The sequence below is a fragment of the Drosophila serrata genome, unplaced genomic scaffold (assembly GCF_035046125.1).
Source record: "Drosophila serrata isolate PLE 108 unplaced genomic scaffold, ASM3504612v1 contig_334, whole genome shotgun sequence".
Taxonomy (NCBI): domain Eukaryota; kingdom Metazoa; phylum Arthropoda; class Insecta; order Diptera; family Drosophilidae; genus Drosophila; species Drosophila serrata.
The window spans coordinates 1225278-1240025 of record NW_028257232.1 but is presented as its reverse complement, the minus strand read 5'-3'; the positions used below and the strand labels follow the sequence as shown (position 1 = coordinate 1240025).

General features: G+C 41.0%; 2 protein-coding genes across 2 annotated transcripts in view; both read left to right on the top strand.

Moving 5' to 3' along the window:
* Positions 1-11004, top strand: part of Hs3st-A (Heparan sulfate 3-O sulfotransferase-A) — a 44910-nt gene extending 33906 nt beyond the window's left edge. Inside the window, 7 exon segments of the mRNA XM_020945574.2 lie at positions 445-1373; positions 3446-3716; positions 3718-3909; positions 4221-4436; positions 7260-7726; positions 8087-8280; positions 8360-11004. Of these exon segments, the coding sequence (XP_020801233.2) occupies positions 991-1373; positions 3446-3716; positions 3718-3909; positions 4221-4436; positions 7260-7726; positions 8087-8280; positions 8360-8583 (1947 nt within the window). The 5' untranslated portion in view covers positions 445-990 and the 3' untranslated portion in view covers positions 8584-11004.
* A 1406-nt stretch (positions 11005-12410) lies between these two features.
* On the top strand, positions 12411-14747 carry Cyp12b2 (Cytochrome P450 12b2). Its single transcript, XM_020945596.2, has 6 exons — positions 12411-12674; positions 12761-12884; positions 13164-13410; positions 13467-13583; positions 13639-14065; positions 14121-14747. The coding sequence occupies exons 1-6, from the start codon at positions 12573-12575 to the stop codon at positions 14724-14726; spliced, it is 1623 nt and encodes a 540-aa protein (XP_020801255.2). The 5' UTR covers positions 12411-12572; the 3' UTR covers positions 14727-14747.
* Position 14748: the final 1 nt, after the last annotated feature.

Here is a 14748-nt window from a genome sequence, read left to right as displayed (position 1 = left end):
TTGATTCGATTTTGGGGGAATTAAAGTATAGGATCAAGAATCGATTATATCTATATTTATTTATATATTCTATGTAAATTTGATATAACAAAATTTCAAATAGTTTCCATATAATGTTTATATGCAAATCTATTGGATTAATTTCCAATTAAATTCTTACGAATTTGTTTTGAATTTTAATTGCTAGCAACTTAATGTTATTTACTGTATTTTATTTTATTATTCATTTTACATAATGCGTATACTCGACGTACATCCCTCGTGTAAACCAATAATATCTATTGGTTAGTTTGGTTAATTTAGTATTTATTTAATGTGATGTATTCTATTAACATATTGAATGACTAGTTTTATGTGGAACAAGTATTTCTTATGCGCATTTATTTGATACAGCCTTGACAGTTCTAGAAGTTGATTACTTTGTTGATTTTGTTCACTTTTCAGTGGATTGAAAGTCGAATTCGGAAAACAATAGCAATGGCCATGGCAGCAGCTGCAGCAGCAGGAGCAACATTAACAAAAGCCAAGCCCTAGGAGCCAAGGAGCAGCAACAAATCTAATTACCGACCAACAATAAGGTCAAATCCTGTTCATCACGATGATGATGATGATGATGATGATGATGTTACTGCAAAGTGCTTCCGCTTTGTTGGCCCATGCGGAAATGAGGCACAATATGTCGTTCAGTCAACGGTGAACGGCGAAGCTGAAGCTGAATCACCAACGTGGAATACCTCTTGCCAACAAAATAGCTAAAGATTCCTTTATTCCCGGGAATTTAATTAAAGCTTGAAACAGAAAAACAAGAAAGGCTCACTGGCAACCAAAAGGGCAGTGCCCGACGGCATTGAGGTGGCCCATAAATCCACCATCCATGCAGCTGCAGCTGCTGGGCCACGTCCATTGGCCAATTAGCTGCTGCAACGGCCAACAGCGGCAGCGGCAATCGTTTGGGCCCCATTGAGCAACGCTCCTCCTTCGCCTCCTTCGATGACTGCCGCCAAAAGACGTGCGGGTAGCAACAGCAGCGGCAGCAGCAGCAGCCATGGCAATGTGCAACAGCAACACCAACAGTCCCTGCAACATCAGCAACATCTGCAGCACCAGCAGCAGCACCAGGAGTACCAGCAACTGCTGCAGCATCCGCATCATCACTACCACCAGCACTATAGCAGCAATGGGAGCACCAGCCACTCCACCACCAGCAACACCATCGGTGGCCACACCAATGTTGCCCACAGCAACAGCAACAGCAGCAACACCAACAGCAGCAACAGCAACAGCAACAGCAATCCTCAGCAATACCACCAGAGACAGCAGCCACATCAGGCGACACTGCGCGATTGCTCCGTCAAATTGCCGCTGGATATCCTGTGAGTATAGGCCCACAAATCATTCAGGTCCTGCCAAGGGGTCCCTTTAGCACACGTAGCCGATAAGGAGGCCAACAGGGCAGGTCAGGTTGTTAAAGTACAGAAGCATAGACCAAAGGAATACCCTCTAAAAAAGGGTATATTTAAGTAGAAATTATAACATTTTTCAGAGAACTTTGTGGGATATAAAGTATTACTTAGGCGTACAGGTTGTCCTGATTTTCCTCTCCTGTTACTTCTTTTTAAAATTATAGAGAGCGGTCCAAAGTAATGCCCCAAAGTAATACCCCTCTTGCCATACCCTTTGCCAACCTCAAAAAGGTCAAGCCATAGCTGCTCATCTCTCCCTCTCTCTATCTCCTGGGAATCCTGGCAATCCTGTGAATCCTGCCAGCAGATAGCCAGCACGTCTGGTTGGTTTAATAAAATTTACATTTTAACAACGCAAATGAAAATTGCATTAACTTTAACGGGACAACATTTGCTTGATTCGATTTTCTCCGCTGCTGCACAGCAAAAGCTGAATTGAGCCCAGCTAGGAGGGGATTGAGGAGGAGGGAAAATGAATCAGAAAATTATAAATATTTATCCTGGGTGGAGAAGGGAGCAGGATAACGAAAGCCCGGCGACAGGGACAAATGAAGCGTTTCAAATGCTTAGCGCCGGGCAAAAGGAAACTTATTCCAGTTTTGTCAGGATTAGAGCTCCTGAGCCTGTCTTTAAAGCTTTGCGCTCGACGGGGATTTTGGCTTAAAGGAGCTACCAGCCAGTCAGGCAACCCAGAAAGTGTGTGACATTTGTAGGCTAACAGGGGATGGGGGCAGGGGATGGTCTCCAGGAGGCGACTCCTAAGGGTGGCACTGCGTTTATGCAGATCGCAGTCAAGTGCCGACCCGCCGCCTTTAGGGGCACACGAAACGAGGCCAGTCGCAGCCCAGCCAAGTGCACTTTGAAAAACAAAAAATTTATTAATAAGAAATTATTAATGGAGAATTTAAAAAGAGTTTGTTGTAAAGACATTACAATTTTTAAGCATTTTATTGACAGATTCTTAAAGACCTAAGCTTTTGACTTTAAAGTCTTGTTACAATTGAATATTTTTGGATGAATTTTCTACATTTTCCTCAGTGTTATTACTGCAGCTGCGGGCCAAAAACGGGTTAAGAAAAAATAAAAGGAAACAACGCTGGGAATATAAAAAGAACTTAAAGCGTGTCGACAACTGGCGGAAAGGCGGTGGACGGTGGCAGGTGGCAGGTGGAAGGTGGCAAGTGGGCACAACGAAGGGCAGGAAGTCGGTTGGATTCTTGGTCTGAGGTTGCACCGGGCACTGCCACAAACGGTGCCGTCGAGTGAAGTGCCTCGACTCGACTCGACGCGACTCCTCGCGGGTCTCCAGACCGGGAACAGTGTGTCGTCGTTACTTTTAACGAGGTGTCGCATGCGAACATCGTTCGTCCAAGTGGGTTTCGGGTGGTTTCCACCAGGATGGGAAATTTAAGTGGGGGAAAGCCACCAGTTGCCATGTCCTGCCATGTCACCTTTGTATATGAAAATGCACTTAGTCGCAGCAGCAGGAGCAGCAGGAGCAGCTCCTTCTGTCACCTAGCTCTCTCTCTCTCCTCCCTCTATGTGCCTCCTGTGGCATGCTGCAAATGAAGTCATCCATTAGGCCACGTTACGTATACGCCTAGTGTGCGCTGCGGAGCTGCAATGTGGTGCTCATAATAATGCTGGCAGTGTTTGCTGCGGTCTAAGCGGAAACGTTTATAATGGAATTCGCTTAAGCGCCGCCGGACGAGGAGCAGGATGAGGAGGAAGGTGGAGCAGGTGGCTTTGCCAGGACAGGACAGAGAGGCAGAGAGTGTCGTCTTGCTAATTTCGCTGGCAGCACAACGTTAATTACTCAGCACAGTTGGAATGGCAATCTAATTAGCCGAAACGGAAGCAGGAGCTTAGTAAGAAGAGCCACCAAAACCCGAAACCTGAACCCATAAACGAAACCTCAAACTAATCGATAAACTCTCTTCTTTCTCTCTTTTTCCTTCCTATTTTTCTCTCGAATTAATTAGATGGCTACCGAAATCGGCCATGCGACCGGCTGGTCCCGATGCCTCGCCCACCGACTGCATCCTGGTGGTGGGCGTGTCCCGTCCCAAATTGGCCGTTGTCTTCCTTACGGTCATGTTGATATCGCTGTTCCTCACCTTCCATGTCCTGTACGATAGTGCCGTGTACAATATACAGGCTGCCCAGGCTGTCCACGAGAGGCATCGCCTCTCCCTGGCCGCCTCTGCATCGGCCTCGGCTTTGGGCTCCTCCTCCTCCTCGTCCTCCTCCTTTGCCTCCATCATCATCATCATCAGGATACTCTGGCTCCTCCGGATCCTACTCCTCGTCTGCCAGCGCGGGAGGTAGCTCTAACCATCTGCCGGTGTTTGTGAAGCCAGTGCCCAGTTCCAATCAACTAAGCCATCCCATGGTCTTTCCCTCGAGTCGTGTGCACTTTCCCAAAACGAGTCGGCGGCTGCCACAGGTAAGTCTGGACAAACTTGGGGAAATGAATTAAGTTGTAAAGGGTAAAAAATGCAAATTGCAGGACATATCTAATATCATTTATTTACCAAATGAATACCTCAATATTCTTACCATAATTATCTTAAGTCATATATTATTACCTTAGTTGTGTATTGGTTTATTTAACAATTTCTCACTTATCTCTTAGATACTATATACTATATACCGAAGTATTTAATATACATACATGTTTATGTGTAACTTGCCTTAACTAATTGCTACAATTTCAATGTTTAACACTCATTTGGTTTGATTTCCGGCCGGACACAGGCCCTCATAATTGGAGTGCGAAAATGTGGAACTCGGGCGCTGCTGGAGATGCTCTACCTGCACCCAAGGATCCAGAAGGCCGGCGGCGAGGTGCACTTCTTCGACCGGGACGAGAACTACCTGAAGGGTCTGGAGTGGTATCGCAAGAAGATGCCGCACTCCTTCCGCGGACAGATAACCATCGAGAAGAGTCCCAGCTACTTTGTATCGCCAGAGGTGAGTCCAGCCTTTAGTTTTTCCTTATTTTTTTATGTTTGGTTTCGGGTTCGGGTTCGGATTCCTTTTCCGGCCTGCGCTTTGATCTCTAATTGGCAATTAGGATTGGCTTTCTCTCGGCCTGACCGTAATTATTAATTAACTGTCTGCCCGGCATTGACTGTGTCGACTGCTGGTCCTGGTTCTCGTACCAACACACTCGTCCCTCGTCCTTGCCCATCTATCAAATTAAACCGAAACGCTGGCCATGTCCCAGCCAATTTCCGTGTCCATGTCGGAGCCATGGCGGAAATGTTTGCAAATTCATTTGCCAAACGGCAACGTCTAACACCCAACTGAGAATGGCTTTTCGGGACAGGTTTTATTTTTGAGTACCGTGTAACCGTGTGGAGAGGAGGTATATATGTGTACGGTAAAGTATGCTATAAAGATTTAAAAGAATTAATTCCAATTCATTTCGATTACTTGCTTTCAATGTTACTTTCAAAATGTCAAGTTAAATAAAGTTCTTCAGCTATAGAAAAACGCATTGATAACTTTGCAATGAGAGAAGAAATAATTAAAATTATTATTTTTCGTTCCTAATAAAAAAGCAGATTACGAGGTACCTTATAGTCTCTACTCCCTCTCCCCGAACCATTCTTTTTACTATATTGTTTATTTTCCTGTTCCAGTTGGTGTTGTTTTTGTTGTTGGCCGCAGAGTGTCACAAAATTGGGTTTTTCGGCCTGATGCAATTTCGCTGCGAGCCGGAAGTTGCATGTGTCAGGGAAAAGTGGGTGGAGTGGAAAACCTGGTTAGCATCCCTCCTGACAGGGCCATATTTCATGCAGTTTCATTTCAATTTTAACTGCCTCGCTTTCGGCACTTGATGCGCACACACGGCGTTTCAATTTGTCCCTAGTTTTCGAGGGAGATTGAATAGAGAGAAGAGCCCCCCAAAAGCCAAGGCAAAAGCTTTGACGTAGATAAATCTTCATTAGTGACTTTATTAATATTTATTGAGTCAGCTGAGAGAGCTGCAGCAGCTAATGCTGCTCCTCATTATCCAGTCTCCCATATTCCGCGTTTAAATAATGCAACTCCCCATGGCGTACTTTGGCCTAAACCCGGTTTCCCCCGATTTCCCTCGATTCCCCAGGATTCTCTGATATGACAGAGTCTCCTCATCTCCCTATCCTGTTACCAAATGCATTTTGGCCGCATTAAAGATTCAGCGAAATGCATATTCCCGGGGGCCAAACTCAAACTGAAAATGGTTCATCAACGTGAATAATTCCGAAACGCTTGAGTACTCAAGGGAAGCTATGTCGCAGGACATGAAACAAAAAAGATATAATATATATATATATATATATATATAATGTATCTACTTAGTGGAGGGAAAAACTTTTGAACTTGTTGCACGGCAGCGGCCTTATTGAAATTGATTAAGTTTATTTACCCGGCTCGTTTCGCCCATTTGCAAGGCTATATTTATACAACGTGGCGAATTCAAGGACCCCGGTGGAGGCTCCTCCGGTTCCGGTGTGCCAGCTCCGTCCATCTCCTGCCATCGCCTCCTGTGTCCTTCTGCCAACATTGTGCGGCAATATTTTCCGGCTTAATTAAATTGTTCACAGCACACTTGCTGCGGAAGTGCAGCAGCAGGAGGGAGGGCGAAGATCATGGAGTGTGGCAGCAAAATTAAAGCCAACAAAAGGCAGCCAGCTCCTCCTCCTCCTCTGGCTCCTCCTCCTACCTTAAACAGTATCCCAGGCTTTGCAATTATTATCGATTGTCAGGGGGGTTCTAGCATAAATTCATTAATTGGAAAGGCCCCCTGAGACCAGCAGCCGATACTGAGAGTGGTGGCACCTTAAAAAGGATTCCAGAAAACCTTCGGAAAATCATACAAAATAGTTTTATAAATGGCAGCAAAATATTTTCTTTTTGGCCAACAAATGTATGTCTGCATGGTTGCTCTATAACAACTTTCTTTTAACTGAGAACCATTGACGAAAATGTATATTAAATTCCATGAAATAATGTAGGGCAATGTATCTCTTTTTCTGGAAGAGGAAACTGTACAGTTTTTGGCAAAACATTTCCAGGAAAACTGCACAAAATTGTCATTAAAATTTAATGAACTTTTGCATTTCTAACCTGGTTTTTATTTATATAGAAAATGCCTTTTAATTTCGTGAAAAATTGAAGCTAATTTGTAGGCTATTCCATGTAAACTTTTCATCTCCTTTTTTCCCAAAAACATTCGTCATTAAATCAACTACATGAAATATAAAACATTTTGCCGCATTGCTTACTATTTTTATATAATAAAAAATGCATTTTGATTTCCTGAAAATAAAGAAGCACATACATTTTTCTAGAATTTAATACAAACAAAATACGAGTGGAAATTCCGTTTAATTTCCTGGCATAACATTCGAAGCTCAACTCAAAAATTTAATAGAGAAAATGTTAGCTTTTTACTAGCATTTATTTTGCGTTATTCATAACGAAATGGCAAATGTAATTACAACAGTTTTAGTTATCTCTTTGGGCCATGCAAATTGGGCAATTGTTGGAGTTTTCATCGTTAACACAGAGTTATTTTAGCTATTTGCATATAATCATGTTGTAAAAAACTATTAACTTTTTAGGGAGGGGGAGGAAATTTAACAAAGTTAACACAAACATATTTTTGAATTGCTTAATTATGAAAGCGGAAATGCAATTAATTTATGTGTTTTTAGTTAAAGTGTGCCTTTTAGGGCTTTAAGATTGGGGTTTTGTTATTATTTAGGTATATTAAATTATATAAATATATTCTTGAATTTCCAGGTCCCGGAACGAGTGCGTGCCATGAACGCCAGCATCAAGCTGCTCCTGATTGTCCGGGAGCCGGTTACCCGGGCCATTTCGGATTATACGCAGCTGCGTAGCCATGCGGCCACCGCCATCCTGCCCCTGGCCGAGAAGGATCCCCCGATCCCGAATCAGAGTCCCAGCACCCGGGAGAGTTCCGGTGGAGGAGCCACCTCCATCTCCACCTCCACCTCCAGTGATGCAGCTGCCAAGATGTCGTCGTCGCAGTCGTTGCTGTATGCCAAACTGCAGTCTGCCCGGAGCTATGACAATGCCCTCGTGGGTGGCAGTGGGGCAGGAGCCAAGGAGACCAAAGGCAGGACATTATCATCCTCGGTTAGGAGGGGAGCTGGAGCAGGAGCAGGAGCTGGAGCTAGTGGAGGAGCTGCGATGACCACGACGACTCTGTCGCCAATGGCAAGCGCCGCCCAAATGGCAGCCAAGTAAGTGAAGTGAACTGAACCCTCCGCTTTTCGTCCTGCTTGACATGCAAATGAAATGCAAACTGCAAATGAAAGTTGCCCAAAATGCGACTCTTGTCCTTGGCTTCCTGCACCCTGCCTCGCTTCCTTCCTTCCTGTGCCTCCCCACTCCCTGTCTCTGATGGCGAAACTTTCTTGTTTCACTTGTTGACAGAGGGCGGTGGAAAAAGGAGCAGGACAGCCAAGGACTCTGTTTAACATGGGTCGAGGAGCCAGAAGGAGAGGCAGTAGCCCGCTGCTCATTTGCAGCTGTTGGCAATTCAATTTGCCATGGCCAAGATTTAAAGCCTCAACTCATTCTCACCTCCCCCCTCTTTGCAGGTCCTTCGAGGAGCTGGCCATATTTCCCAATGGCACCGTTAACGAGGCTTATCGACCGCTCAGCATCTCCATGTACCATGTCCACCTGCATCGCTGGCTGGAGGTCTTTCCGCGAGAGCAACTCCTGGTGGTCAACGGTGACCGCCTCATCGAGGATCCGGTTTCCCAGCTAAAACGCATCGAGGCATTCTTGGGTGAGTTTGAGGGGACAATTAATAGGGAAAACTAATATTTAAATGTAATATTATACTATTTTATAATTCTATTTCCTAGGCATTGAACATCGGGTGAAGAGCGAGCACTTTTACTTCAATGAAACCAAAGGTTTCTACTGCCTGCGCTATGACAACGGAGATCGCTGCCTGCGAGAGACCAAGGGCAGGAAGCATCCACATGTGGATCCCGTGGTGGTCTCCAGATTAAGGAGGTTCTTTGCCGAATACAATCAGCGCTTCTACGAGCTGGTGGGCGAGGATCTGGGCTGGCCAGAGGAATAAAAACGCGGACAAGGATCAGGACCAGAACTAGGAAAGCTTGGCCCATAAATCTCTCTTCGTGGTCAATGGTCCGGCGATTTAATTACAAGGAGGAGGCGGGATTGCAGGGGCAGGAAAAGCATGTGGCAGGAAAAATAGAGGCAACTTTTACGTTTTGCATACTTTTGTGTGCAACGCAGCGCGAGAGTGGAGAGGAGGAGGCCATATTTCTGCCTCGTTGGTTGCAACTCGCAGCTCCTCTGACAGTTCAATTATGCGCGCGTATTGAAAAATTGCATTCCAATTTTCGCAACGCCACAGAAGGACCGCCCTTAAACCAGGAAAGAGGGGGGAGAATCAAGTGAAAACAAGGAGCAAAAATGAATAAAAAAGTAGTAAAAAAGGAGCAAATAAAAAGAGGAGTGAAAAAAGGAGTAAAAGAAAATATAGTTAAATAAACTGTACAAGCATTTTCGGTGTGCATCAGGCCATGAAAATGTGTGTCCTGCATTCACACATATACATACATATCGCAAAAGCAATATCTTACCCCCTTTTTCTACATATGTATATGTTAAACGAGTGTGTGTGTGGTGTGTGTTTCTCCCTCCAAAAGGGCTGGTGTGTGTGTGTGCAAGTGAGTGTGCGGGAAATAAAAATTAATTAAGCAACTAAATGTGATTTTATAGCCAGTAAGCATAGGACAAATTGAAAATGATTGCAACACTGATGGGAGGGAGAAGTGCACCCACTTCGATGTAATTAAAAATGTATTTAGACTAACAGTCGGCTGAATTAAATGTGTGCATATCATCACGTCAAGGGACGAGTGGAGGAAACTAAGCATATCAACTTATACTATATACCATAAATATATATACATTATACACGGACTATGATTGAACTACAGCGTTGCATATCGGAGTAAACCAACCATGAAATCGAAACATATCAGCTGCAAAACGTCAGCAAATAATATATATAACACATATACACTTTATATATTATATAGTATGTATCAGGTAGACCCTAAGTCGAGCATCAAATTCGTTGTAAATGACTTTGATTTTGACCTAGTTTGTAGGGCGCGATGTGTCACGGAATCGTCATAGACAAACTCTAGTTGAATATAATTATAATTAATATAGCTGCACTGCCCCCCCAAAAGGTATAGAAATTACTATTATATACTTTGTGCACTCCCCCCACTTTTAGGCCATAAGTTCGATCAAGGATAGATTTTTTTAATGCATTGTTAAGCCAGATTATTTTCTATATATATTCCTAAACAAATGTAATGATAAATACCAGTATATATACACACACACTTATCTAAAAGTTTAAACATTTCGCAAGCATATCAAACTCAAAACTCAAACTCAAACTCAGTGCGACGAACTCAACTTAGGCTAACGCTCCCCAAGACGACGATCCATCCAATTTCGGTTTACACACTATATAGCATATATATGTATATAGAGATACACACCTCCCACACTTTGGTTCTTAGGGATCTTCAGCACACAACTTGACTTGACTAGCTTCAAATACTAAACCGAACAAAATAAATAGACTATGTGTGAAAATCCTTATTATAAATGCTGATCCCTCTCAATGGAAAACCACGAAAGGATGTAACTAACCAAAGCAATATATAAATTCAAAGCAAGACTGAAGGTCCTCCGCAGAATGTTTATATTCTTCCCTATTTTCTTTCTTCTCTGTCCCTCTTTTATTTTATTATTAAGTAAAGCAATCAATCGACGCTTTGTGTTTGATTCCGAACCAAAACCGAAACCAAAATGAATATACAGTAGCAAAGACAACGAACATTTCTAATTTGTTTATATTTTTATACAGAAGCGAAGCGTACATTAACCGTAACCAAACAAATATATATATATTAGAAAGCGAAATGATATATATACTAATATTAATATTAATATACATTCAAAGAGCAATTTGTAGTCACATTTTGTCCTCGAACTCAAACTCGAACTCGAACTACGCCAATTGCATAAACAACAAACAAAAACATATCAAAAGTTTAACTCAACTCTAGATCCTCCATTGATATTGATATATTGATATTATTGATGTATTGTCTACTTAAATTGAACGTGCAAAACTCAACAACTATAATGTACCTTAAAAATCAACTCTCTATTTCTTTAACTCTAACTCTAACGATAACTCCAACTCTTGCAACTTATTCAAACTTTCAATGTACATACAAAACAAAAAAAAAAAAAACAAAAGCAAACTAAAAAAACGTATTACAAAAATCGAAAAATAAAAGAAAAAAATGGAAATCAACAAAAATCGATAAGAAATCATATAGAAATTCAACAAATTGTAAGAGATAAACCAACAAGAATCAACATTTTAAGCTATGGAAAATTTTACGCATGCAATACAATAAATGTAATTCGAAAAACGGAACTAAAACGTATTTTATTTTGGTGGTTTTTAAATGAAATCAAAAAGTTATTATATATACGAGTTAAAAACAAAACGGGTGGAAGCTAAAAATTGTTTACATTTTGCAATTTGAAAATTAATCATAACTCAGCAAAAAATTAGGAAAGCTGTTCCACATGGCGTATACTTAACGTGGAAACCCTAATATTAAGTATACGCAGTGTGTGACTTAAGGGAGTAATAGGCTACAAATTTATAAAGATAAGTACAATTAAAATGAAAAAGTAAGCTTAACAGGAATAATAACAAGCTTTGAATTATATAATCGAATAGCGGAAATCGATCATCAAATATTCGCCTTCTTTAAACCAACATTTATAGATATTTTTATATGACAATTTTTATGACATATCAAAGTTTAAAAATCTCATAGCTTAGCCAAAAAGGCGTTAATTTTAATTCGGAAAACTGTTCTATGTTAGTTTTTAGTAGGTTAACAAATCTCCATACTCAATTTAATATTTTTGAAAATTCAAATTTTTATCAAAAAAATCGAAAATTTATGCATTCTTCCAAACATAGCCTAATCGATTCAGATTTTTATACTGATCAAGAATATATATGGGTTATAGGGTCGGAAATGACTTATTCACGGATTATCCACAAAAAACACTATCATATGTGTCCCATATTGGAACATAAATCAATATATATTTATTTGATAATTTTTTGTGAAAATCTAATTTTTAAAATACCATAACAAGGCCAAATATGCATTAATTTCGATTCGGAAAGCTGTTCTGTGTTAGTTTTTACAACGTTACCAAATCTGCATACTCAATTTAAAATTTAAAAGGAATTAAATTTTTTGTCAATTTTTGACAATTTTATAGATGTAACCCCTTAAAAAATTTTCAAAAAATCAAAAAATTTTATCTTCTTCGAAACTTAGCTTAATCGATGCGAATTTTGATACTGATCAAGAATATACATGATTTATAGGGTCGGAAATGACTTGTTCACATTTTATTTAAAACACAAAGAAATGGATACAACGTATCTCATAGTTTAGCATTTATAACTTTGTTTCATTTGTTTTTAAATTAGTTGGATATTTTACATTTATTTTACATACATTTATGTTCAAGTAAAAAGCTTTATACAGGTTTGAACTTAAACTAAAAAGCCATGCAAATGTAGAGTAAATAATTCTTTATCTGAGGAGAGATCAGGCGCTTCATTCTAAAGTCTATATTTTTAACACCAAATCTTTTTAAATATATATTAAATCCTTGTATTTAATAAGATTTTACCATAACAGAACTATCTACGTCATATCTTTATGATATGAAAAGCTATTTCTAACCGCTTTCAAATAGAAAGAGCAGAAAGCTCAAAACATTTCGGTCCTAAACTTAATCTCTCGATTCAGTTCCCATTTACCATTTTCCCCAACCGGTTGTTCGCCGTTCTGCTTCATTTAATTTGTGTTATTTTCCAATTATAAAAGTGTTTATACTATATATCAGTAATATATACAAATTTAAACCTGTTAGATAGGAAACTGCATACGTTAATAAGACCCAACGATGTGGAAAAGTGCCGCAAAGTGTGCCCAAGGGCCAAGTTCAGGCCTTCATCAGCTGTGTTTTGTTAGGACTTTCTCAGTGGGCGGAATAGTTGGTCAGCAGGTGAGAAATTTAATGCAAAAAAATGAGCGAAAGCTTTTTCAGAGAGCAAAGATTTGTTTACACACAATAGTTCTTTTTTTTATCAGACTCAATTGGAAATTGCGGGAAATTTGAGTGCTCGCAGCGATGAAAAATGGACACAGGCAAAGTCTTATAAGGAAATGCCTGCACCAAGCAGTCTTAAAATGATATCCTACTTTATGCCAGGTGGTGAGTATAAGAATAATGTATTGTTAGTTTATATCAGATGAAACAATGGCTAATAAACTGATAAGAGATAAGCTATACATTATTTTTTATTTTGTCCAATTGAGATTATAAATATCAGAAAACGAAAGCATTTCTTTGTTAACATTAAATAAAAAAGTATCTTATCAGCGAATAACTTACCTTTATTGCGACTGACTCTATCAGAGTTTATCAATATAAGATAAGATTTTTTGGTAATATGGTTTTTATATTATATTTATAATATTTTATTTTATATAGGCGCCCTTCGCAATACTAACCTCATACAAATGAACCGCCGGATGAGGGAAATGTACGGAGATATATATCGCGTTCCCGGCATGATGGGCAAGCCCAATATGGTCTTCACCTATAACCCCCAGGACTTTGAGGTGACCTATCGCAACGAGGGAGTATGGCCCATACGGATAGGTCTGGAGAGCTTCAGTTATTATCGCAAAGTGAAGAGACCCGATGTTTTTGGTGGTATAGGTGGTCTTGTTTCCGAGTAAGAGTTTAACCAAACATTATTAAATATTTATTGAGTAACAATACAACTTTTAGACAAGGTCAGGAATGGGCAGACATACGCAACAAGGTGAACCCCGTGCTCATGAAGGTGCAGAATGTGAGACAAAGTCTTCCCCAACTCGATCAGATAGCCAAGGAATTTATAGACAAGTAAGAGATTATAATGCCTAGTTAATATATCTTAATATTATTCATTTTAATTTAGGTTGGAATCCCTAAGGAATCCTGAGACTCATACCCTCCAGGCCAACTTTCATGAGAAGCTGAAAAACTGGGCCTTTGAATCAATTAGTTTTGTGGCTCTGAATACAAGAATGGGTCTTCTGAGTGATCACCCAGATCCGAATGCCGCTCGTTTGGCCAAACACATGGGCGAGTTCTTCAACTATAGCTTCAAGTACGATATACAACCCTCGATATGGCCTTTTTACAAGACACCCGGCTTCAAGGAGTTCCTCAAAACCTATGACAATATCACTGAGATAACTACCAACTATATAGAGACTGCCATGAAGCGTTTCGAGGTGAAGGATGATCGGAATACCAAATGTGTCCTGGAGCAGCTCTTGGAACTCAACAAACAGGTGGCTGTCGTGATGGTAATGGACATGTTAATGGCTGGCATCGATACGGTAAGTACGTAATGATTTAATTTATTTTCAGAACCTAATAAATCTCTCATCTTAGACCTCTTCTGCTGCTCTGACCATCCTTTATCACCTGGCTAAAAACCCCTCCAAGCAAGACCAACTGCGTCGCGAGATACTTCGTATCTTACCCCAATCAAAGGGTTCCCTCACCGAAGAGAACACCAAAAACATGCCCTATCTACGGGCTTGCATCAAAGAGGGCCTGCGAATCACCTCTATAACACCTGGAAATTTCCGGATTACCACAAAGGACCTGGTGCTCTCTGGATATCAGGTTCCTGCCGGCACTGGCGTTCTCATGGGCGTCTTGGAGCTCTCAAACAGCGACGAGTATTTTGCTCAGAGCGCAGACTTTGTGCCGGAACGCTGGCTAAAGTCTGGGTCAGCTCCTGATGGTGTCCAGGCCTGTCCGGAGGCCCGATCCCGCAATCCCTTCGTGTATCTGCCCTTTGGCTTTGGTCCTCGCACCTGCATTGGAAAGAGGATAGCAGAGCTGGAGATAGAAACTCTATTGGTGCGACTCCTGCGGAGCTACAAGGTCAGCTGGCTGCCCGAGACTCCGATACAATACGAGAGCACCATTATACTAGCACCTTGCGGGGATATTCGATTTAAACTAGAGCCTGTGGATCAATCAATGTGATATATGTGATAACAGAACACAC

Coding starts and splice junctions, on each gene's coding strand:
- Cyp12b2 (XM_020945596.2), top strand. CDS start 12,573: ATGTGGAAAAGTGCCGCAAAGTGTGCCCAAGGGCCAAGTTCAGGCCTT. Junction 12,675..12,760: donor GCGGAATAGTTGGTCAGCAG/GTGAGAAATTTA, acceptor TTTTTTTATCAG/ACTCAATTGGAAATTGCGGG. Junction 13,584..13,638: donor GCCAAGGAATTTATAGACAA/GTAAGAGATTAT, acceptor ATTTTAATTTAG/GTTGGAATCCCTAAGGAATC.